Source organism: Epinephelus moara, chromosome 10 (assembly GCF_006386435.1).
Source record: "Epinephelus moara isolate mb chromosome 10, YSFRI_EMoa_1.0, whole genome shotgun sequence".
NCBI classification, from domain to species: domain Eukaryota; kingdom Metazoa; phylum Chordata; class Actinopteri; order Perciformes; family Serranidae; genus Epinephelus; species Epinephelus moara.
The window spans coordinates 4,767,435-4,791,719 of NC_065515.1; the positions used below are offsets into that span (position 1 = coordinate 4,767,435).

The 24,285-nt window shown below is 42.0% G+C and overlaps 2 protein-coding genes across 3 annotated transcripts in view; one reads left to right on the forward strand and one right to left on the reverse strand.

Annotated features, from left to right (window-relative positions):
* Window positions 1–10,546, forward strand: part of clocka (clock circadian regulator a) — a 48,238-nt gene extending 37,692 nt beyond the window's left edge. For both annotated transcript variants that reach the window (XM_050055293.1, XM_050055294.1), the window contains exons 21-23: window positions 55–239; window positions 1,189–1,447; window positions 3,451–10,546. In XM_050055293.1, coding sequence (XP_049911250.1) covers window positions 55–239; window positions 1,189–1,447; window positions 3,451–3,708 — 702 coding nt within the window. In that variant the 3' untranslated portion in view covers window positions 3,709–10,546. The remainder of the gene's footprint in view (window positions 1–54; window positions 240–1,188; window positions 1,448–3,450) is intronic.
* Window positions 10,547–12,140: 1,594 nt separating this feature from the next.
* tmem165 (transmembrane protein 165) lies at window positions 12,141–23,948 on the reverse strand. Its single transcript, XM_050055233.1, has 6 exons — window positions 23,614–23,948; window positions 19,549–19,774; window positions 19,267–19,442; window positions 16,804–16,986; window positions 16,438–16,543; window positions 12,141–14,821 (listed from the first exon to the last, which is right to left on the reverse strand). Exons 1-6 carry the CDS (start codon window positions 23,755–23,757, stop codon window positions 14,745–14,747), a joined length of 912 nt encoding a protein of 303 aa, XP_049911190.1. The 5' UTR covers window positions 23,758–23,948; the 3' UTR covers window positions 12,141–14,744.
* Between the last annotated feature and the right edge of the window lie 337 nt (window positions 23,949–24,285).

The following is a 24,285-nucleotide window of genomic DNA, read 5'->3' on the forward strand; positions in this document are numbered from 1 at the left end:
AACACATCCAACACAGCCACATCTCGCCACTTACTCTGGCTCTGTCTATTTCAGTCTCAGCGGTCGTCTCTCACTCTGCAGCCTCAACAAAATCCACTGCCTGCATCTCTCTACAACACAATGATGATCCCTCAGCAAAGCCCTAATGTGGTCCAGATTGCCACCAGCCTGGCTCAGAACACTGGACCCAACACTCCTGCTGTGGCTACATTTGCACAGGACCGTTCAGCTCAGATTAGGTTTGCATCAAACTACTCTCATTTATCATGTCATAGTTGTATGTTCTGTCTAAAGTGAATCTGTTATTAAAGAGGTGTCATTATGCTCATTTTCAGGTTCATACTTGTATTTTGGGTTTCTGGTAGAACATGTTAACATTTTTTAATGGTCACAAAAACACTGTTTCCCTCATACTGTCTGTGCTGCAACACCCGTATTCACACTAACAGAAGCACTTTTGACCATTTAAAATCATTAATTAAAGCATCTAAACAAAACCGGACATGTTCCAGCAGGAATATGATGCGAAATTGGGAAGAAATTAATGACAACGGCAACCGAGTTTATGTGCTTGCCTGATGTTAGCATGTAGGTACATGTAGCAGCGTACCTGCAGTTGGGGAATGGTGGAGTATAGCAGCACTTTCTACAATTAAAAATCCTCAACAGAAGCTTCTAAACAAAACCGGACATGCTCCAGCAGGAATATGATGTGAAATTGACAACGGCAACCAAGTTTATGTGCTTGCCTGATGTTAGCATGTAGCTACATGTAGCAGCGTACTTGCAGTTGGGGAATGGTGGAGTATAGCAGCACTTTCTACAATTAAAAATCCTCAACAGCTTCTAAACAAAACCGGACATGCTCCAGCAGCAATCAGATCGAAAATTGCGGCGAAATTAAAAACACTGGCAACAAAGTTTACGTGTTTTCCTGATATTTGCATGTAGCTACATGTAGCAGTGTACTTGCAGTAGAGGAAATGACTGTGACACTTTCTATGATGAAAAATCACCATTAAAAGCTTCTAAACCAAAGTCTTTACAGATGGACATGATCCAGGAGGAATCTGATCCAAAATCGGGGAGAAATTAACAACATCAGCAACCAAGATTACATGTTTCCCTAATGTTATGAATGATTCAGTGACTTCTACCTGACCTTTGCCCACTTCCTGTCTCTCACAGGTTTCCTGCCAGTCCTCAACTGCTCACCAAGCTAGTGACAGGTCAGATGGCATGTGGGGCAGTCATGGTCCCCACAACCATGTTTATGGGCCAAGTGGTGACGGCCTTTGCTCCCCAGCAGGGCCAGACCCAGACCATCAGCATTTCCCAGCAGCCACCACAGCAGCAGCAGGAGCAGCAGGTACAGCAGCAGTCACAGGTCACAGCCATGCAGCCAGGGCAGGCTCCACTGGCCCAGCAGCAAACACAGTTCCTACAGGTAACACTCAGGGGGAAATGAACATTTAGGTAACTTTGCACCTTAGGCCCAGATCACACAGAAAGCGCACAGCTCTGCCTTTTTTCTTTTTTTAATCTGAATGCCACTGATAAAAAAAACAACAAAAAACGCTTGCTGCACGTTTTTCAACTTGAGGAGTTCAGAGTGCTCCGGCAAAAACGCCAGGCTGCCAGAGCACAGAAACGAGAGGTGCGTCACAAAACAAAAACTGCGAGCAAAAGCTTCATTTTAATTAAAAACAATTACAAAAAGCTGCCTCCAACTGCTAAAACGCTTTCTGTGTGATCGGACTGCTAGTGGTGCTAAGTGACAGCCACTGTGTATTCTGTATGTGTGAGCTCAGTATGTGTAGCTTCCTGTTACAATGACCATTTAAATGGCTTTGTATAGGGGTGTAACGGTACACAAAAATCTCGGTTCGGTACGTACCTCGGTACACAAGTCACGGTTCGGTTTTTTTCGGTACAGTAATGAAAAAAATAGACAACTATTAAATATCTTTTACTTATTGGTAACCTTATTAAAACATACCACCACAGCAGTTAACTCTTTTTACACAATTTTTGAATGAAACAAATATATATAAAATCCTGCTTTTTCACATTGTTTGAATGAAAATAGAAATATAAAAGTGAAAAATAAAATCCTGCTGTTTTTTTAACACATTTTTTGAATGAAAAATATAAATATACATTTCTGCTTTAACAGTTTTACTCAATTAAAATAAAAAGTATAGTGCAGCTGGTCAGCTTTAAAGCCTGCTCAGATTCAGTTTTACTAGGAACTTACTTAGCTTTCCCACTTTGTTAAAGTGCAGTAAACAAAACATGCTTATATCTAAAGTGCAGCTTAAACAATTTTACTCAACTCCAATGGCGTTGATTATTTCTTTAGCGCGATGGTCAGGGAAACGCTCTTTCTTTTTAAACGACGACGATATCGTAGTTTGCACCAGATTGCTTTTTCTAGTCGTGCCGGTTAACGTTCAAACTCGGGTGGTGTCGCTTTAGATGCGTTAGCATGTTAGACGTGTTTCCAAGTACATACCCGACCGCTGTTCTGCAGTGTCGGCACACTGCTTTTGTCTTGTCAACTTGTTTATTTCCATCTTCGTATTTTACCCTGAAACCAAAGTGTTCCCAAACGGAGGACTTAAGGTTTGCGGGTGGGTCTTCAGGTTCGTCAGGCTCACTTGCCATGTTGTCAAAATGCGAGAATGTGCTGCACAAAGTGAAAGCGGAGATTTACGGTCGGACTCGGTCCGTCACTCAATTATGTCCGTCGGGGAACTAGATATTTTAAATGGTTCGGCTCGCAAAAACGGAATTAAAATAAAACAAAATAAAATAAAATAATATCCTGCGCCCAATAATTCGGTACAGGGTCGTGCCGAACCGAAAGTCGCATACCGAACGGTTCGACACAAATACGCGTACCGTTACGGCCCTAGCTTTGTAAGTTTCCCTGTATCTATGCATGTTCTCATAGAACGACACACTAACATCAGACTTATGACTTATGCTGAATTCTAAACATTTTATTCTTTAAGATCTTGTGATGCTCATTAGACTGACTATTCCACTTCAAGATACAGTGTGGAACATCTGTTTAAGAGCTGAAACAATTAGCCAGTTGACAGAAAAATTATTGCCAACTATTTGGATAATTGATTAATTGTTTAAGTCTTATTTAAGCAAAGACAGTAAGACAGTACGGCATTTTCTCAGGTCCAAGCTTCTATTCTCTGAGGTCTGCGTCTCTTTTGTCATATATCATAGTTAACTGAATATCTGTGGTTCGAACAAAACAAGACATTTCATGACCTCACTTTGAACTCTGGGAAGTTGCAATGGTTGGCTTTTACTTTCACGGGCAAGTGTGTTTACGGAGTATACCTTTAAGTTAAATCCTGACTTACTGTTAATGACTCAGTAGGTAAATTTCCTTTCTAAGATCGGGCTAATCATTTGTTTTCACTCAAGGCTCCTCGGCTTCTTCATGGAAACCAGTCCACCCAGTTGATTCTGCAGGCAGCATTCCCTTTGCAGCAGCAGGGTACCTTCACTGCCACAACACAACAGCAGCAGCAACAGTTACAACAGCAACAACAGTTGCAACAACAACAGCAGCAGAAGCAACTACAACAACAAAAACAGCAACTTCAACAACAGCAGCAACAGCAGCTGGCCCCTCACAGGGCTGACAGTTTGTCTGATCGCTCTGCTACGCAGCCACAGTAGCTGGCTACAGCCAATCAGAGGTGGAGTGAGCCAAACCCAAGTGTGGGTGTCTTTGTGACGGGCGTCTAAAGAGGAGTTCTTCTCAAAGTACAGCGCTGAGACCATGCCTCAGAGGCTGACGTGATTGGATGGGCAGGCTGTGGCTTCCCTCCCCTCACAAGGATCTTTTGCTGTTTGCACTTAACTCCTGAGCACAGAGTGCTGCAGAGAACCAGGACTGGTCTCGCTGTTGCTCTGGCAGTGGGCTTTGGCTCTGGGACGAAGCCCTTTCTCCAAGAAAAGAGGGAGCAACAATCCCTATAATGGACTCCCCCTCACACCCTCCCCTGGCCCTTTCCCTGTGTGTTCAGTGTGTGCGCGCATGTGTGTGTGTGTGTGCTCCAGTCACCCTCACAGGATTATTTTATGCAGAGCTCTCCGGTTAATTAAGTTAACGCAGCGAAGCTTCTATCAAGCTTCAAGGACGTCCTGCAGAACAGCCAGAGGCTTGTTTGTTTTGGATGTTTTCTCCTATTCTTGTTTTTCGTGTAAAAATAATTATGGGTCAGAAAATATTTTTAAGAATGTGGTGTAGATTGAACTTTTACTGTACAGAACATCATGTGTAATATATTATGTAAATACGATGAAAAAGAAAGAACTAATATTTTATATGATGATGCATGAAATGAAATGCGTAGTCTGTTATTTGCAGCTTTGAATATGCTTTTTTTCTTAAGAAGAAAAGATCTTAAAATGCTCAGTGGCTGATATTTTCACAGACTTCCTTTCTCCTAGGGGATGTGTTTGTGTGTCTGCATAGCAGACAGTGCCGATGCTGCTTGTTGTGTCACAGTTTGTTTAATCCTTGACCCATATTTTCACAGAATTTCATAAAATTGTCAAAATGATAGAGAAATGTTTTAAAGTATTTTTAAGCTTTTTAAAATGTGCTTTACTGTAAGTCTGCACACTAAAGACTAAATTGAACTTGAGTCAAATATTGTGAATGAACTTAAGATGACCACAATCAAGCTAAACTTATGCAACAATAAGATTTGCCAACATAATCCTTCATATTCTTCATTTTTAGCACTTCTGCTGAGATTCCTTCATGTCAGAGGCATCCATACTGACTGTGTGGTTCCTGGAGTGGCTTCATTCATCCTATAGATATTTATTATCTCTTAAAAGTCTAAAATCAGGCATACAAACTTGTGGCTAATATTCTCAGACTGAGCGTGAGTGAAATGATTTCTGTTAGTGTGGGGCTAATCAAACAATGTCCTCATTGGCAGTCTGATCATTCACCCAGTCTTCAGCCACTTATCTGGGTCATCAGGGTACAGAGAGCAGCCCAGACGTGCTCCTCCCAGGCGGCGTCCTCCTCCTCCTCCTCCAGTTCTTTCTGGGGGACTTCCAGTCAGTCCTATGTGAGCTGCAGGAGTCCCAAGCCATCTTAAGTAGCTCTTGATGAAGCAGTGGCTCGACACAGAGGTCCCCTCATATCTCTGAACTCTTTGCACTATCTGGAGGAAAAAGGGCAGTCACCCCGTAGAGACCTCATTTAGGCTCCTTAAATCTGCAACCTTCTTCTTAAAGCTACAAACCAGTGTTCGGTGGTTTGAAGTTTGTCTTATGAGAACTTTGCTTCTGGTTCTCCTTCATGCTTTGATAAAGCACATTCAACTACAGCTGATTAAACTTCCCACAGTTCTCTGCATGTTCACTCACCCTCACTTAAACCTGCCAGAACTTCTTTTTGGCCACATGGTGGCAGCAGTGGAAACCAGCTGTGAATCCTACGTTAGTCTGACTCACAGGGTGTAAACCGTGGGTATAAAGTCTGTCATTGGCCTATTTCAGATGTTTGCTGCGTGTTACCGTTTTTTAAATCCCCATGGCTACATGAAGCTAGTCTTGCATAGCCAGACCTATCTCCAAACTTCATTTAAACCCTAAGCGTCAAACAACAACAACGTACATGCTAAACAAGCTTTCTGTTGCTGGGATTTAGCCACTTAAATACCAGTGCTCACCCTTTTCATCAAAACTAGTTCCCTCTCTATAATATTTTGCAGTAGCAGTACTGCTGCATCCTCAGTTTAGCGTCGCTGAAGATGATTGTGATTGGTTTAAAGAAATACAAACAACCCAGAGCGTTTTTTTCCCTTCATACCACTTTTTCCACTGACACAGAACGGGCTCTGTTCTGGTTTGTGCACCTCATCTTGAACTGTTTAAAGCATTACGACCAGATTTACCTTGACCTGAAGTGCAAACTGCGTGTCATATTCCACAGTTGGATGTGCGATTATCTCTCTTCAAACATATTCTACAGAGAGGATAGTCTGAGTGGGCGGAAATTCGCTGCATAGATCAGCCTCTCATTGGGCGGAACGAGCCACCCGCTGAAGTCCCGCCCTACCACCTCCGGTTGTGTAGCAGTTTTCAACACATCCTTTACTAACTTTTGCTGTGTTTGATCTTGCGGGGATGTAGCCATTTTTCTGCCATGGTTCGCGTCCTGTAGGCGATATTTTTGTGGCCGTGTTACACCAAAACCTGTTTCCCCCCGGCAATATTTTTGCAAGCGCACCTTGCTGTGGCACCGCCCAGAACGATTGTGATTGGCTGAAAGAAATACAAGCAGCCGGGGCGTTTTTTTCTCCAATCTTAAAGTGTGAGTCGGCCCAGCCAGACCTTTCTTTTCTTGAGAAAGGTCTGGTGAGCGAGACTACAGAGAGGATGGAGTCTTGCACATAGTAATCCTTTAAGTTTTCTTATGATAAATAGTTGGTCCGTGGTTCTATGGACAAAAACAAATAACTATCAAGTAACAGCTCACACTTGGTCCATGAGATCTGCGTTCTTGCTAGTACCATTTACTTCTGTTGTGCATTGTGCAGTGCCCTCCATTGACGACGCATTCTTGATTACAATGGCTCTGCTCCAAACTGGTGGCAACGTGGGCTGGTTCGCTAGATAGCGCCAAGATACCTAGCCTGGCGTTGCCAGACCCAATTTGCAAAACATGGAGCAAAATCAAATATGAGCTCGCGAGATCAGGATGGTTTCACCAGGCTACAAGATTCCAAGAATCCTTAGCGAACCAGTTCAAGAACCAGAACTAATTTGGTGGAGAGGGGTATAGCGTGTTATGGGTTCAACCAGACGAGACTGATCTGGCTATGCGAGACTAACCCAATATTATCACCTTTTAAGTTCTTATAGGGAACGTTTTTGCGAGGAGTTGCCTGTTTACATGTCCAGCAGATACAGAGCAGCATTATTATTCACTTGGAGTCAAGTCCAATATTCTCTCCTTTTTATTTTTTAATAAGTTGCAAAAGCAATCAGAACAGGCACTGTTGTCAAACTCATTACAATCCCAGACCTCCTGCACATTCTGGGTTAGCAGGCTCGCCTGGCAGCCTCCTCGCCATCTGATCGAATTCACCGTCAGATGGTGTCGGGCTGACGGCTCAGCCCATTGTTCATCTGTGTGCAGTGACGGGCTGAGCTCAACACATGGCCACTGGTCTGGTGAAATACATCAGTCAGTCTTTGATTGGCCGAGTTCTGTGGTGAAGCGGCGCACACTCACAACGTGCATCTTGTAATGTTTGAATATAGTGTTGATAACGGGGAAACCAGAAGCCCAGTAACTTGAGTTTATCACATGTAACAGCTGCTGTTTCTGCTGTGGCGTGCCCGGAGGCTCGGCTCAGTTTGTGTGTTTGAACATGTGGAAAATTGGTTCTGATAAGATATTTCAACTCTCATTACTGCCCTGACATTATGATGCTTCAGTCGAACTCCAAAGTCTTCATCTGTGTCAAATGTTTAGTGAGCTGGACTGTCACTTTGTTAGCAGATTGTTGCTCCCGTCGTCTGTTTAAAGTTGTAATCAGTCATTTCAGAGTGCGTTTGGCTTGCGTCATATTTATATAATTGGTCTTTGTTTTTTTAAGTGGTTGTCATGTTGCCTTTGCTGGTTGAAGTTGTGATTTCATATCTGATTATTTTATAATACAGGCCCATGTGGAGCTGTTGTCAGACACCATAGTCGGGCACATGCTATATCCAGTGTCAGTGTTGTATTGTGTTGCAAGTATGGCCACTGAATTCATCCATTCACTCACTTATTTATTTCTCAAATTGCAGTTAGGACATCAAAGGGACTGTACAAAAATTATTGTGATGGGGAGGGGGGCTGAAAAAGCAAGATCCCCTCAAAAAGTCTTGGTTTAGACCCCCCTTGACTTCGAATGAAACAGAAGGCCTTCTCCTGAATGTCTCATCTCAGTTCTATTCAAGCTTAAAATGATAATAGGATAATATTTTTTTACGTAGCCCTACACACAATAGGAGTTAATTTAGAGTGTGGTGATCCTAACCCAGGGGGAGGCAACCTGTGGCTTTTTAGCCCCTCTCCAATGTCTCCCTGTGGCTTTGACAACATTAGGCTACATTGAAATGAATCACCGTTATTTTGAACATTTTAATTTTCATTTATCAAGTTTATCCAGTTGGAAAAATGTGTAACCTATAGGCCTGCAACAAATTTAAAAAACATTTTAACATTTCGTCAACTAAAATGCGAGTCATAGCGGAGCCCACGGCCCGGCGCCTTTTCTTTAAATTTTGCTGAACATCAAGAGCGGTGGCTTGTCTTGAGACTCCTTAGTGAAGCTAGCTGCGGATTCCGAAATCCAGGAAGGAAAAGTCTTGGAGGAAAATATTGAATTTAATAGTGCATAGACAGATTTGTTTTCACTGCATGGTACCAAATATTCATAAATATTTATGGTCAAACATATTAATGATTAGACCTATTAGTAGTGTTGATAAGCTAATTTCGACTTAATAAGGCTGTGTTATCTTTATTATAAGGCTCCAATATAAGACAGATTTAATATTTTTTTTTGTTTTTGGACCAAAAGGGCTCTTCTGGTTGTAAAGGTTACTGACCCCTGTCGTAATCAAACAGCGCCTTGAATTTATGAGTGGTCCAGCTTGTGCCAGAGTGCACTCTGGTGCTCAGAGTGTCTATTTACGAAAGCGCCCCATGTCAGAAATGTCTATATAGGCCTTAGTTGACTTGTAAAAAATGTTCTATTTTTATTTATTTATTTTTTTAACAGTAGAAATATTGGTTTTTAATCAGGCTCGGGCCTAAAGGTGCTGCTGTTGTTCAGGCTTGGACAGAAACCGTACAGGTTCATGAAGGGTCAGGCCTGATTATATCAAAAGGCGTGTTTTTGACTTTAATATTTTGATGTATTTATTATTTTTATACAAAATCCTGCAAGAAAATTATGAAGTAAAAAAGAAAATCTGGGCCAGGACCCTGCATCACCCTCCCTCCTCTCTAATAATTTTCATACAGTCCCTAATACCTGCTTTCTCCACTGTGCCATTTCTGTGCTTCTAGAAAGACTGAATTGAGCATATAGGTAGACGTCACAGTCCGGTCCCTTACACAGCACTCCTCTCCTCTTACAAAATCAGTTGTGGTGCTGCAACACATGAATATTTAAATAAGACACACACCAGTTCTCTGTTAAACACTTAGAGCCCTGTAGAGAGGACCTGCTCCTCCTGGAGTGTGATGTAAGTGGTGCAATATACATACGACAAGAATGTAACTATCATTAACACGAGTATTTTTGCATGAGACGTGTGGCTGTGAGAGACTTTGCACAATGTATGATAAGACATGCAGTAAATAAGAGAACTCAATTATTTTTCTATTACCGGAATAAACCTCATTGAGCTGGCAGAGATACATGACATCACACACAGTCAACGCCGCTGCTTTTAAACATGAAGGATCTAAACGAACTGTGACATACACATAGACTGTTGAACCCCCCCCCCCGAAAGAGCTGGTTACTCATGATGGTTGATGGTGATGCAAAGGTTGTTTTGAGTTTTTACCAGCAGGTCAACTTGTTTTCCTTCATGCTGGATTGAAATTGACACAAGCTTTTAAAAAAAGAGGACACTGAGTTATTCGTGAGTCATTGCCAAGTTTTAAAAACACGCGGGGGAAATGTTTTGCTATCCAAAGAGAGGGGAGCCCTAAATGAAAGGACGCAGTGCATTGTGTTAAATGTTGTGTAGTTCTGATGTACACACTAGAAACTCTGAATGTCTATCAGTGTTCTCTCTCCGTTTTCAGTTCATATTTGTGTGGCGTTATTGTTTGGCTCATGAAATTTACTGCTGCAGTACACTCGACGGCAAAAACACACTGAATCCTGTTGATCCTGGTCACACCTGGAGCAGAGATGTCACAGCAGGTGTTCTGCTCCTCTCAGGTTAATGAAGCACCTGCTCTGATGTCATTGATTCAGGTGTGGCCTGAGAGCAACAGCACGTCAGCCCAGACTGAAGCCTTTTAAATGTTTAAAGCACCTTCTATAAGTTACAACTCAGCACTCATTTTTAAAGGCTGGATTTATTTGAATGTGGCACCAAAGTTTTTTAATATCTTTCCCAATAAAATAAGTGACTTTCAGTACGAAAGTTCTGAAATGTTAAGTTTATATTCTGATGCTGAGGTGCAGGGATTCATATTGTTCTCTTCACATCCACTACTGCCACCTGCTGGTCAGTTTGAGGTCTAACGCCTTTTTTAATCTCCAGTTTGAAGCTGTTTGACTGGAAATAAATTTAGATCTGACACCACATTCTCAGAGATGATGTGAAATAGGCCCACCCTCTCAATAAGCTATCCCTCACTGATTTGCACTTTATTTCTTGAGCCAAACCATCCATAAATTAAACATTAAATAACCTTTTAAGGCAAATGTATCAATCGTTTGCCCCCCTTCAATTTTAAAATAAAACTGTAATGAAAATACTGTTGTTGTTGTTACCTTGTTTACTTGCTCTCCTAAATCAGTGGTTCTCAACCAGGAGTCCGGGGACACCCAGGTATTCTTGAGAGTTCCAGGGGTCCCAAGACACAACCTAGTCACCAGAAAAATGTTAGCATGGATATGTTTGCATTTGTACAATATATGTAGTGGATATGTTGAAACTTATTGTGCTGCGGATAATGTGTGGTTACATTTAGGCAACAATTTGGTTATGGTTAGAAAAGAGGTCATATTTTTGGGGTACATTTGCTGCTGAAAAAAAGAGATGCTGCTTTTATGGTTTCCACAGATTGTCATGCACAAACTTTTCCATGACTTTTAAGGACACATAATAAGGACTTTTGTTTTTACTCGCCCCACCTGCAAGGAGTTTTTCGAACATATCGGATTTGACCTCTATTCAAACACAATTTCAGCTGGTTAGCATACAGGAGGAGAGGCATTAACCCCAGCAGAATACCTGATGGTAAACAAAATGTCACATATCAACGCATATTAGAGCTTCATTAAGTCGACAGCTAAAGAAAATTAATTTGCCGATACGTTACATTACTTGGAGGGTTAGCCACAAAAGATATTACACACAACAAAATCCTATCACTTCTAAGACTTTCAATAATTTAATAACTTAACCAGGCTTGGAAAAAGTGATTGTAAAATTCCATGACTTTTCCAGGTTTTCCATGATCAAGGGAACCCTGGGTTTAGAACAGTGGTCTACAGCTTGGCAGGTGTCTCGCCTAGGTGACATGTTGGTGAGGTTCACCCTAAGGACAGCACAGTGGAGCCAGCACGTCAGGTCAAGACTCAGCTGTCCACTTACATCTAAAGGAGAAGGGACATTCTTTCAAGGACAGCAATATTCTCGTCTCAGCCAGAGAAGAGATGGTTTGAAGGGGCGTGAAAAAAGCTGGAACAACCATTGTTAAACAGAGGAGGTGGCCTACGACAGTCTTGAGATCCCTCCCCAGACGACTTCACACCCATTCACACCTGGACCCATCTAACCCTAACGACACACATGATGGCCAGGTGTGTTAATGACTCATGTGACCTTAACGACTCTGTAAGGGATCACACCCACACAGTTTAAAGCTTGCAACTCTGCACCAGTCTGTTAGAACTGAAGAAGCCTCTTGGGTGAGAGATGAGACATCCTCAAGGAACTCAAGTCCAATTGCCTACGGTATAGCACTTAGAATAGGTCACACGCTATCTACCATCCACAAAGGTAGTGCAATATGTAGCATGCAAATATAACGTACTCTTTGCAGAAACGTACTATGCCAACATTTTCCTCTGCTGGCTGGACTGCCAGAAAAATGTGAAAACGTTTATTTTCACTATTCAATTCACTACAGAAGGAAGCGCAATGCGAGCTAAACTGTAGTTAGCAACTCGATTCCCGGTTTTAGTCATATTAAAATAACCAAACTGTTTTCAGATGGAGGTCCTTGAAGTCAATCTGCAGGTCCCTGATGCAGGAAAGGTTGAGAGCAGCTGTCCTCAATGTGTCCACTCAGCTCAACACAACGCAGCACAAACGACAAGTTCAGAAATCAGTCAACACATGAAACACTTTTATTGAGCATTTTGGATTCATAGGCATTTCAACCGACCTGTATCACAAACAGAAGTATTTCACAGCTGGGCACAGCCTGTCAAATATTGACAACGCAGCTTTTAGCCTGTTCACTTTAAAAAAATATTTCCATTCCTTGTTTATAGTGACCTCCCCCGCCCGCTCTGTTCCTACAGTACAAGTGCTTAAAAAGGAAAGAAAATGAAGCTAAATAAATACATGCCACTTTAAATAAAAAGGTGAAACGTAGGCTTGAATTACATCGCCGTGTTCAGGTGTCGCTGTGGCTACAACAGCTGCGTATGGCTAAAGGAGTGACTTATACTGGATGTTTTTAATAGGAGAAAATTACACGGTGGTGACTCATTGATTCTGTACCTGATGTAACTATTGATTTTGTGATTTAGGGCAACAACACTAGAGGCAAGGAGGTTCGTACATAATGGCTTTAATCACTGACACAGAATGGGAGAATCTGCAGAGGTGACTACTAGCCTGTCTTCAACCTGATTCTTATTTTGTTCACTATCGGCACCTGAAACTGGAAGCAAGAATTATTAAGTATCCCAGTCAATATCTCCAATATGTGATTAGTCTTTTAGAGGAGGTGCACACAAGATATTTTAAGCAGTGGTGCAGCTCTCTGGGCACTGAACCGATGCAGATAATCCAACATAGGTATGGCGACACCTGGATGCAGAGGTATTTTAGTGGTTCAGGTCTCTTGTCTCTTAAAAACACTGCTCCTATGTGAAAGAAATATCTTAATGATGAAAATCCCAAGTTAAATCAGATCTCAAAAACTATCTCCCAGTTATGTGCTGTTGGTTCTGTTTCTAGTGTTTTTTCCTCAAGCTGGGAAAATTAAAATCCTACATATAGTAGACCTGCTGAGTTTGTGATTTTAAAGGAATACTTCACCCACCACATAAGCATTTGTCTGTCGGTTACTAACCCCATGTTACACTGAATTTGTGCAGAAATCTTTGTTTTTCTTGCAGGCCTCCATAGTGAAGGAGAAATCCAAAAACTGAGAAAATTCTTGGTGAATTGAAGTCATAGGGGTCCACGTTTAACAACAGCAAAACTATACCAAAACATCAATTTACAAACTCTCACACAACTTGCGCAGTATGATCCAAGACTCATTTCTTCAGTCGTATGCTCAGCACTTCCCAAACACATGTAATTAAGCTAAAATCTTACTATTTAAAACTGAATAGAGAGTGAAACTTAAAAGCCAGACTCCATTGACAAAACCAGTAATTTTACCTCGATGAACACAGGAGCTGCTGGTCTACCACTGATGGTTTGTTCGTGCTGTTGTGTGACTTTGGTGTTTTAAAGAGTTAGTTCGGATTCACCAAAGTCACACTACAACACAAACAAATCACAGATCGAGGCGGTGGCAGACCAGCAGCTCCTGTGTTCAGCGAGGTAAAATTACTGGTTTTGTCAATGGAGTCTGGCTTGAAGAGAGAATAGATAAGTTATACTTTCTGTTCAGTTCCCCATTGTAACAGGCTGTCTGTTTGGGAAGTACTGAGCATACCACTGGATCAATTAGACTTGGATCATACTGCACAAGACTTTAATTCATCAAAAAAAGTTTTTGGATTCTTCGCTCTCTGGAGGCAAGAAAAAAGTTTTCGTCATGAATCCAACATAACATAGGCTGAGTAACTGATATACAACTGATCATGTGGAGGTGTACTGTTCCTTTAATTATGTGCTGCTGGGTCTGTTTTCAGTGTTGTTCCTCACACTGGGAAATTAAAATCTTACATATAGTAGGCTCGCTTCTTCTTCTCGCTGATTTTAATGCATTGTGGCAGAAGATGTCACCCAGAGAGGAAGATGGAACAAACAACCAAGCATCACAAGCCAACTCTTATACAGTGAGAGCAAACTGGCAGCTTGGCCGCAGTTAGAATCCGTCAGCAGCCACCTGACAGCATCCAGGCTCATGTCAAATAAACAAAAAACATTCAACATTTAAAAACAAAAAAAAAGGAAAGATATTTAAATGGACTCAGTGTCTTACTGAAGGCTGAGTGTGAAGGAAGTACTGCATGTCAGTCTCTGTTTCGGGGCCACAGAGCCTTTTAGAGATGGGTCGGAGGGTTGGAGGGCAGCAATCAGTAACAGACCAGTCTTCTTTCTCTCACACACCTTGTGATGAGAATCCAGCTCTTACAGAAAGCTTCGGCCCTGCCCCCCCCACTCCGAGCTAGCCTCTGTAGCTCAATGTTTTCCTCTTACTGAGGCTCTTTAATGTCAAGTTTCCAGGGCTTTGTGTTTTTAAGTTCAACATGTATCTTCCTATCTGTACTTGATAAAGATATAACATCGACTAAATGTTTTTTAAAGGTAACAAAATAATGTGTAAGAGTTCAAACCTCCAGGAGAAAACCCACTGAGTTACAGAGTGGAACAGAGGCTAGCTAGGAGAGGACAGGAATTCTTTGTTCAGCCCGTCACACTGTCTGCTGGACACATACAGAGTCAAAACTACAGTCTCTCTACAGCAACTTAACCAAATTTTACACGTATGTACAAAGAAAACCTGAAAGTCTTTCGTCCAATTAAAATCCAGCGTCTGGTTTGATGAACAGGGCAGAGAAGGCGAACGCCAGAAAAACAATCCCTCCAATGATTGTAACTGTGGAAGCAAAACAAACAAAAAATAATTATGGGATGCATTACAAGACAAACAATGTGTACAGACCATTAATTTGTTATATCTTTCTCTGAATTACTTTCCAAACAGGATCAAGTTATACTTTATGGGTCTCTGTGGACAATCTGTCATTAGCACTCATAAACCAAACTGCTGCAGAGATCTCACAGCTGGTCTTGGTGCTCTCAGAGGTGAAATAATGTTTGAACTGCTTTGGTCGCTTTGTTTACACACTGACCAGGACGAGTTATGCAAACATTAACGGATGGATAACAACTCGCTCCAGGAAACTGAGAGCCTGAAAGCATGTTGCTGGTATGTATTGTTTCTGTGCTGCTGTCCCTTTTCCCTCCATTGCAGACCTGCCCAGGTGTGCTGCATTGCTTAACGAAGTGCACTGCACCTGGCAAGGGAAGGTGGTGTTTCAGAGCTGTGCTAGCAGCAGAGGAGAGAGGCTTGCAGTGTGGGGACTGCTGGTCCTGTTGCCTCTCAGCCTGGGATTTTATTGCCTTGTTTGTAGGATTTTTATTAACAAATCCCATGGATCTGATTGTTTTAAAACGTGTTTTGTGGTTATTTTGAGTCAGTGGTGGAGCTTTGTTTGCCCCACACGGCAGGGCAAGGATGGGGCGTAACAGTCATTAATGCAGAATCATAAAAACCTAAAATTTGAATCTGTCGAGGTGCAGTATGAGGGCCACCAAGCAGCACACTGGAACATGACTCACAAAGATGAGTTCTAGTCTGAAGTTTAATTAAAGGTGCAGTATGCGATTCTGAAAAGGCAGTCGATTGTTGAGTGTCATTCCCAGGTAATTAAATACCAACGATTTGGATCAATGGTTTGGTGTGACTACCAACCCAAAGTGTTTGTATTTGAAGACCCCAATGATGATGCATTCCATTTCCCAATCAGAAATTTCAACAAGAACGCCCCTGAAGTCAGATTACCGACTCGGAAAGTCTGAAGAATCTCACCTACCTCAACCTCAAAATCCAAGATGGCTGCTCTGTGCATCAAAAGCAGTGAAAACTATTGTTATATCGTCTTTATTTGCACTTCTGTTTTATTTTTGTGTCATTAAATCTGTTGTACACACAGTACTGTCCAACTTCTATCTGTGGACATGTTGCTACTTCAATCAATTTGTTCTCAAGAATTGCGTACCGCACCTTTAAACAGACGCCTGCCAGCACTGGAGAAACAGACGCTCCAGATTTCATTTCAAAATTCATTATCAAAATTGGATAAATAACAATTCAAATAATATCTCAAAGCATGTTCCTCAAGTGTGCTAACAGCTACTAATATCAGTCTTTAATGTTAAACAAGATTTTAAAGTGTTAAATTGACACCAGAACTATTTGGAAACGTAACTACAACTCTGTATTTTACAACATAAAACTTCAATAACATAAAAATTCTTAATCTGTGTGTTGAGACCTAAACTGTGTCTATACATGTTTCAAAAATGAAATCCACTGTGTTTTAAAGTCTCTACTTCAACAAATATAATCACAGCAAAGTGCACATTAACGATGAGCTGTAACATTAAATCAGATAAAATAAATCTTGTGTTTTTAAAAAGCAGTCTCACCTGTTCTGACAGATATTTTCTGGGCGATCATTCTCCCCCCTATCACAGCCAGTCCTGTACACATACAGTGTCCAAGTGTACCACCCACTGCAACTCCAAATGGATCCTGGGAATTTAAAAAAAGGGCTTTCGTGTTAATGTTAAAGAAAATGATACACTGCCTTCCTGAAATGTTTAATTAACTGTATGAACACAGCAGTGAGGAGCATTTGCTTTTTGTGGTGTGGCTAAAAAAAACACAGGTTTGTTTTTGTTCTGCAGTCGGGCCACCCAGGAGAAAATCCAGACACGCTACACACTGTAAGACGGACTATAAATAGCATCAAAGCACACAGGCATGTGCCGCAGAGTAAATGTGTTACAAACCTCGCGGGCAGCCAGAATAATTGTGGTGAGCTGTGAGCGATCCCCCCACTCTGCCAGGAAGGTGAGGGTGAGGGCCTGGATGAAGATGGGTGAGATAAAGTTGTGCCACTTTCCCTGAGGAATGGTGTTCCCTGATCCCGCCTCCACATCTGGAGTCCCATTAACCATCTTGGAGCGCTGGAGCTGCACAGATGACAGAAGACAACATGCTTTTACTAAAACACAGGATGTAGTGCTCCGTTTACATATTGAAACATGGCAGTATTTTCATTCTCTTACACACAGCACCTGCCACAAGACAAACGTCAGAATTCACCTACTTTAGGGGACAGTAGATTAGAGTTGATTAGAGGTTTTATTAATCATCTGGGAAACCTTTGGTTCTATCTATGGCAAGATAAGTTAATGCTTCAGTGGCTGCTCTTTTAAGGCCGTGTCCACCAAGCGTTTTCCCTGTCGTCCGGATATTTTTTTTTTAAAATTCTTTGACTTTGAACGGTGNGTTGATTAGAGGTTTTATTAATCATCTGGGAAACCTTTGGTTCTATCTATGGCAGGATAAGTTAATGCTTCAGTGGCTGCTCTTTTAATGCCGTGTCCACCAAGCGTTTTCCCTGTCGTCCGGATATTTTTTTTTAAAATTCTTTGACTTTGAACGGTGTGTATTTCTGCCGTACTACAAATACCAGCAGTGTGACAAGGCAATGAGCATCTACTTTACACTGAGCGCTGCTGATTTGGTGCTTTTTTTCCTGGGCATCAAGATTTAGAAATATTAAACTGTGGATAAAATGCTGCACTTGTCACTGTCACTTTTCACTCAGCTGTCCAATCTCAGTGGAGACAGGGACAAATACCACAAATACCAACCGTCACATCTTACATGGTCAAGTACAGAACAACAAAGGAGGAGATATATGTTAATATACTGCATATATATTGTAAATGACCCCCATGTTCAGCAGTTGACATGTTAACTTTGCATTTGTGATGTATTTGTGCTTTTATTTTGGAGGGACTGTAGACACAGAGGTTGCAGACAGAAATTGACAAAAGGTAACTTCTGAGCTGAGTTTAATGCTATGTTTTTGTCTTCTGTTTGTGCAATTTCTGTTCAGCTCTTAGGTTGGTCGATGAGTTATTTCAAAACGGAATAAACTGCATTCGAGCATCAGTCCAGACGTATTATTTCGACTGTAACGCTACATATATTAAAATACGTTTCCTCTCATGAACCCATGGGTCCGTCTGCTCTCCATACATGCTTCAGCCTTCCCTCCCTCCTCAGCAAATACTCTATCTTGTGCCGACATTTATACGTCTGTGGATATTCCATATCATAGCGTCTCCAAAGTGCTCTCAGGTGCTTCCAGCCAGAGTAGCACTTCGCATTTTTAGCTGGGAAAAAGTGCTTTGATGGACACAGGGCCTTAATGGTGCAGTTTCAGATAAGAACAAAGTTCAGAGACGTGGCCACCCATAACAGATAGGATTCCCAGGTAATTAGAAGCATTTATTACAGCAGATCAGTTAGGCAAGTCATGAGACCTCAGGCAGATCTCTTTGGGAAACTTCACTTTGATCTCTAAGAGATGTGACTGAAACAGTAAAAGCCCCATAATCCCAGACAGCCTGCTCATAAAAATGGCTTCAACGCTCCAAACCAGTTATTACATTAACTTTGGACTCAGTCTTTTTCACATTTAAACTTTAACAATGACACAGGAAATGCATCGTTTCAGTACGTCCTCCTTGCATGTGCAAATACTAGATTACCTGTAACACCATGACAGAGCAGTCCTGGTGGTAAAGTAGGGAAGCTTAAATTTATTTAGACAAGTCTATTGACACACACACACACACACACACACACACACAAACACTCATCCAGGCTTCTCAGGAACTCCCGTGCACCCAACAAATGACAAGTCTAAACACCTCTCTTGTTCAGCCAAGTGAGAGGACATCAAGCTGACGCAGGTGTGTTTGAGTGTGAGAGCACTTGTGTGTTTGTGTGTGTCTTTAAGAGACACAGAGAGACACTCAGAGAGAGAAGGGAGAGCCGTTGGTGATAAGAGCAACTCCTCCCATTTCCCTCTTGGTAACTTGATAACAAGTTTAACTGACCAGTAATGCTGGTACCGACTAGTGTGGGCAGCAACATCAAACCCCCAACTGCCCCAGTGCTTGACCATGCATGTATAGATCCTGTTTGTGCATGTGTGTGTATTTCAGGCCTGTGTGTGTATAACAGAGTAAAAAAAAAAAAAGTTCCCCTTGGGTATATCGTAATCGGGTATATCTTAATCGACGATCTGCTACCAGTTGAAAGTGTTTATATGGCTGCTTATATAAATCATATATGTCTTAATAACAATGGCTTAAAGTCACCTGCAGTTGTACTACCTGATCTGCAAAGGATAAGAGTGTCTCCCTAGGTCTTAAAGCAAAAAGTCGGCTCACCTCTTCATCCTTCTTCTTGATCTCTGCCTGGACCTCCTCCAGCTCCTCCTGGCCTTCATCTGGACTCATTCTTAGCCCCTCTCTCAGCATGCGTACACCGAAGATGGCGAACAGCGCGGTGGACACATAGTACGTGTAGATTCTAGGGATGATGGTGGTGGCGTAGCCAAACAGCACTGGGGGTGGGATACAACAATGACGTCATTATTACTCAGCAAGAGATGGAGGGATAACGACACATACAGTACAGTCTGCAAAACCAAAACATCCACTTCTACTAACCAGACAGACAGGTCATGAGTCCCAGGGCGAGCATGGCACCTGCCAGCACGGTGAGACGGTTGTATCGCATGGCCATGATGGCTGCGATGAAAAATGTCTTATCTCCCAACTCAGAGACGATGATGACAGAGATGGAGGCCACAAAGGCGTGGATGAAACCCAGGTTTCCTTTGCTGGAGTCATCCTCAGAGACTACAGGGCCTATTGGATGGGGACTTGAGGCTTTCTGCAAAAGAGAGCAGCACAGTGAGAGTCAGTTACACACAGCTGTCTGTCATTGCTAGCTTCATATTGTGGTCGTATCTCTTGAATAAACAAAAAATAAATACATATATACATACAGTGGGGGGAATAAGAATTAAACATGTCAACCTTTCTAATTTTAAGGTATTTCCAATGCAGCCAATCACTTGAAATTTGGAGCAGGCATTGGTATTAACTCAATTAAACTGCATAGATAGAGAAAGTGTAACATTTCAACCCATAAAAAAGTTATGTGCAATAAAGTCCAATGACACGGGCAAAAAAGTATCAAATGGACCATCAGAGAAAGCGCCGAACAGCTGATTCCACTGATGCCTCATGATGAGTGGAGGCAAAGAGCCCACCAAGACTTCTGCAACAACACTGTTGAGCAACATATCAGCAGCACTGGTAACCAACAGATTTCTCAACACCTAAATGTGCCCATGAGCACTATTGGGGCCCTTATCTGCAAGTCGAAGGAACACTGCTCCACCATCAACCGACCATGCACAGGAGCTGCTCGCAAGTTTTCCCATTGGGTAGTCAGAAAATTAGTGAGAAGACTAACACATAAGACCACTTGGAAAGAACTCCCGAAGACATCACAGAGAAAACAAAAGGGAACACACTCCACTACAATGGTCTCTGTGCACAGTCACTCCGGAAGACTCCATTACTAAAAAAGGCATGTTGCAGCTCGTTTGGACGAGTCTGCTAATTACAGGGTGAACACAGTGTGGTCAGACGGGACGAAAATCAAACTTCTCTGCAAGAAGTAGCTTGCCATGTTTGGAGGGGAAATGGCTTTGCATATGACCCTGAGAATACCACCCCTACAGGAAGTTTGGAGGTGGGAACATCATGGTACGAGTTGTTTTTCTTATGATACTGGCAGAATGCAAATTACTGATGGAAAGATAAACAGAGCCATGTATTGGGAAATTCTTGACAAAAATATGTTATAATCCACCAGGATGATGAGGATGAGACGTGGGTGGATATTCCAGCAAGACAACAATCCAAAGCAAACTGCAAAGGACACTGTCAATCGGTTCCAGAGGAAGAAAATAAAGGTGTGTGAATGGACCTCTCGATCACCAACTCAAACCCGAAAGAGCAGCTGTGAAAGGAACTGAAGATGAAGATTCACCAGCGGGTCCCCTTCCGTTTTTAAGATTTAAAGACTGTCTGTGTGGAGGAATGAACCAAAGTCCCACCTTTGAGAGATTAGTTTCCTCGTACAGGAAGTGTCTTGGTGCTGTCGTAGCAAACAACGGCTTCTGCAGCAAGTATTAGATGCATTTCAGTTAAAGTGTTCAATTCTTTTCCTGTGTCACACCACTTTATTGCACATAAGTCTTTTCATTGATAGGGATGTTATGATTTCTTTATCTGCCCAGTTTTATTGAGTTAATACCAATGACTGGTCTAAGTTGAATGTGAATAGCTGCATTAGAACCCTTAATTATTATGCACTTGGAGAAAAGGAAGATTATTTCAAATCAGAGGATATACCCTCACCGTAAGTATATTACTGCTATACAAAATCAGGCCTTATAACATTAGTTGACACATGGGTCAGCCTTTTTGAACAATTTTCATCAATAATATCAATTCGAGGTCTTCGTTAAAGGGGAACAACAACCAAATTCATAATTCCAATATGTTATTTCCATGGCCTTGGGAAGTGTAGTCAATATTTGTGAAGATAAGCTACACTCTCTCAAAGCCAGAAATCAGAGAAGTAGGTCTCAAAGTTGTGACATCGTAGGGTATAAATGCTGTGGTCATTTTGTACTCAGAGGTCGGAAGTCGGAAGTGGGAATGACGTCACCTCCGAGCTGACAACAGTTTTCGCATTCTAGTTGACCATGGTGGACAAGTCGGAAAAAAACATGGACGCCCGCAAGAAAGCCTTTGTTGCCCTTGCACTTTCGGAGTATAGACAGCTTCAAAACCATCATGCACTCCAACTGGTGAACACCGCAGATGAGGCTGACCGAATGTAAAACAAATAAGATAAAATTGCTATAAACAGTTCTTTAGCAGTGTTTACTCACTATGTATGTGACCGGCAGCCATCTTGAATTCGTAAGTCGGGGTTGATGCGGCTCCTCCGAGTTGGAAATCCCAACTCAGGGTGCATTCAAGTTTAAACTTCCGACTGGGAACTGGGAATTTCCGACCTCCGAGTACAAAACGAACGCACCAAAAGTCAGGAGATGCTCCATTGACAATGAAAGGGACCCTGATTTTACGGTCTCACAGAAAATGTCCCCATGTGCTGGGTTCACACTACGAGTGACACAGCAAGACTGCTATCAGCTACATCATTGCTAAGTCGCCGTGGAAGTGTTGCTCAAGTGCTCCTTATGGTAGCTGCATAGTCACAGGCTTGAGTGTGTCTGCAACTGGCCACAAAACACCTCAAATTTGTTGTGTCAGTCCGACTCAAACCTGACTTCTAAAATACATGTAACTGCGTTAGTCCGACTGAAATTGTCCTAAATCAAATTTCTCAAAGTCAGACCAACACATCCGGATAATGTGACTGAGAACTGAATTACTGTATAATGCATGTATACAGTCAATCCAACCTAAACTGGCTGAGGCGCTCTGCTCCACATCTTCCACCCCGGGCTTTGACCTAAAGTCGAAAGCATTAAATGTGCAACAGAAGAAGCCCGTAACAAAATGGTGAAATTTACATCCAGAGTTGGGATGTGTGCCCGCATTGGGAAGGACAAAATGTATAGAGCCGATCACTTGTCCACCATGGTACCCGTTTGCCACTAGCTAACTGATGCTAACTTGTTTGTTGAATGTATGGTCTGTGGCGTAATAGGTCAACCGGAAAAAAGTCCAATACTGACAAGCAGAAAGGGGGCATATTGCTACCTACTGTAGAGGGGTCAGACATATGCAGTCAATAAATCAATTCCCTTCCTGTGCTTGTATACTGGGACAAGGACAGTAGTCAAATTAAATGGTCCACAGCTTGACTTAACTGTGCATGTCAATGTACTCGACTGCATCCTTGAGGGCACCGCAATGCACAAAAAGCCAACCATTGTAGCTCTGAAAAAAGTTGAGGCCAGCTCAAGTTTCATTTGTTGTGCATCATGCCAACAAGTGTTGGGCGTCAGTTTGTGGCGTCATGTTACCGGCTTGCATTTAGAATGACTTGTAGTTGGTTGCCCATAGTGTGAACACAGCAATATACTTAAACATGGCCCTGGGTGCTCTCAATGTCAGCAGTAGCATCTGTCATCATCTTTGTCTAAACGTTAAGGAGCATCTCCAGACTAGTTACATCCGGTGACATCACAAATTTGAGTCTTAGCACTCTAGTTTTTTGGATGTGAGAGAGAGTTGTTCATGTTAATTATTTTTTATTTTCATTTTTGGACTGTCTTGGATCACAGGAATAACATGTATGAATTTTGAAAATGGGAGTAGCTCCCCTTTAAATTGTAATTCTCTCAATGTGTGGAAATAAGTGGATCCACTCATTTGTCTTTCTTAAACCTTTTTCTGATAAAAGTATTTTAGCCTGCCAATAACAACGCTCTCAGGACATATTCCCACGTATGTCACCTTGTCTAAACTTTCCTTGAAACATTTGCTTTGCTGGCAGGATCTAAAAATGAATCACTAACTTTACCCACTTGAGCTGCACCCGGAACACAATGTGGTGGGTGCATCAGCTAGCATGTGCTGGCTAGCTCGGAGGCGCTAGCAAGCACCGGCGTCAAAAACGGTTTCCTACCGAGGACGATAACAAGGTTTAATTGGTTGTAATGAAGTGAAAGCTTTTACCTCTTGTTGAGGTTGCTCCTGGACAGGGTTGTTCTCCTCTGGAACAGCAGCAACTCCGACCGACAACAACAACACGGCGGCGAGCAGAAACAAGACGCACACTCTATCAGCCCGTCGGTCTCCTCCGCCGACCGTGAGAGGCATAATGGCTTCCAAAAATACTAATCAATAACAGTTTGCGCTTTATTTTGTCTTCCGTCAATCACTTAATATCATCGGCAACCACGCTGGCTAACTTCATATTAGCCACCTAGCTGTTCATTTTGAGGAACTCTTCGGTAATACACGTCACGATCACATCGACCGAGCCAGAGACGGTTCCGAGCCAACTCAGGGCGGAAGTTAGAACCTTGCTGCCGCGTTTGGAAAGACATGATTGGACCGTGCTACCGTGACGTAATATTTTAAGGTGACGTACGCACAGGACGGCTCAGTGATTGGACAGTGTCCTTGTCGGTTATAAATTTATGGGGATGGAGTTGAGTTCAATGCTTTAAAGACACACGGAAAAAACAGTTATCATGATAGGTTGATTGTTACTACAAGTCACAAAATAGAAAGACATGAGCTTTAAATATGTAAATAAACTTAAAAATAAATATTAGAATAATTAATAATAAATATTTAAATACAAAAATGCATATGCTCTGTAAAATATTACAATCAGTTTTT

Coding starts and splice junctions, on each gene's coding strand:
- tmem165 (XM_050055233.1), bottom strand. CDS start 23,757: ATGCCTCTCACGGTCGGCGGAGGAGACCGACGGGCTGATAGAGTGTGC. Junction 16,987..19,266: donor TCAAGAAGAAGGATGAAGAG/GTGAGCCGACTT, acceptor TCATCTGTGCAG/CTCCAGCGCTCCAAGATGGT. Junction 16,544..16,803: donor TTATTCTGGCTGCCCGCGAG/GTTTGTAACACA, acceptor TTAAATTCCCAG/GATCCATTTGGAGTTGCAGT.